The sequence below is a fragment of the Eimeria tenella genome, genomic scaffold, assembly GCF_000499545.2.
Source record: "Eimeria tenella Houghton genomic scaffold, Eth_scaff2279, whole genome shotgun sequence".
NCBI classification, from domain to species: Eukaryota; Apicomplexa; class Conoidasida; order Eucoccidiorida; family Eimeriidae; genus Eimeria; species Eimeria tenella.
The window spans coordinates 3,880-4,081 of record NW_013542136.1 but is presented as its reverse complement, the minus strand read 5'-3'; the positions used below and the strand labels follow the sequence as shown (position 1 = coordinate 4,081).

At 61.9% G+C, this 202-nt stretch overlaps 2 protein-coding genes across 2 annotated transcripts in view; one reads left to right on the top strand and one right to left on the bottom strand.

The window, feature by feature from the left end:
• ETH_00033980 (uncharacterized protein) overlaps positions 1-58 on the top strand; it is a gene marked incomplete at both ends in the record, with an annotated part of 1,836 nt that extends 1,778 nt beyond the window's left edge. The window contains one exon of the mRNA XM_013374761.1: positions 3-58. Within this exon, the coding sequence (XP_013230215.1) occupies positions 3-58 (56 nt within the window). The remainder of the gene's footprint in view (positions 1-2) is intronic.
• A 134-nt stretch (positions 59-192) lies between these two features.
• The window catches only part of ETH_00033975 (uncharacterized protein), a gene marked incomplete at both ends in the record, with an annotated part of 3,438 nt that continues 3,428 nt past the window's right edge, over positions 193-202 (bottom strand). Inside the window, one exon of the mRNA XM_013374760.1 lies at positions 193-202. Coding sequence (XP_013230214.1) covers positions 193-202 — 10 coding nt within the window.

The following is a 202-nucleotide window of genomic DNA, read 5'->3' as shown; positions in this document are numbered from 1 at the left end:
CCTGGTGTTCCCCCTGCCGCTGCTGCTGCCGACACACTACTGCTTTCGCAGCAGTTGAAAATGAGGACTTGGGGCGGCTCGAAGCAGCACTAGGGTTTAGGGTTTGGAGTTAGGGTTTAGGGTTTGGCCTCTGGCTGGCTGCGGGTCCGCCTTTGGGCCCCGCTGCGCTGCGCCGGCTTCGCCGGCTAGGGTTTAGGGTTTA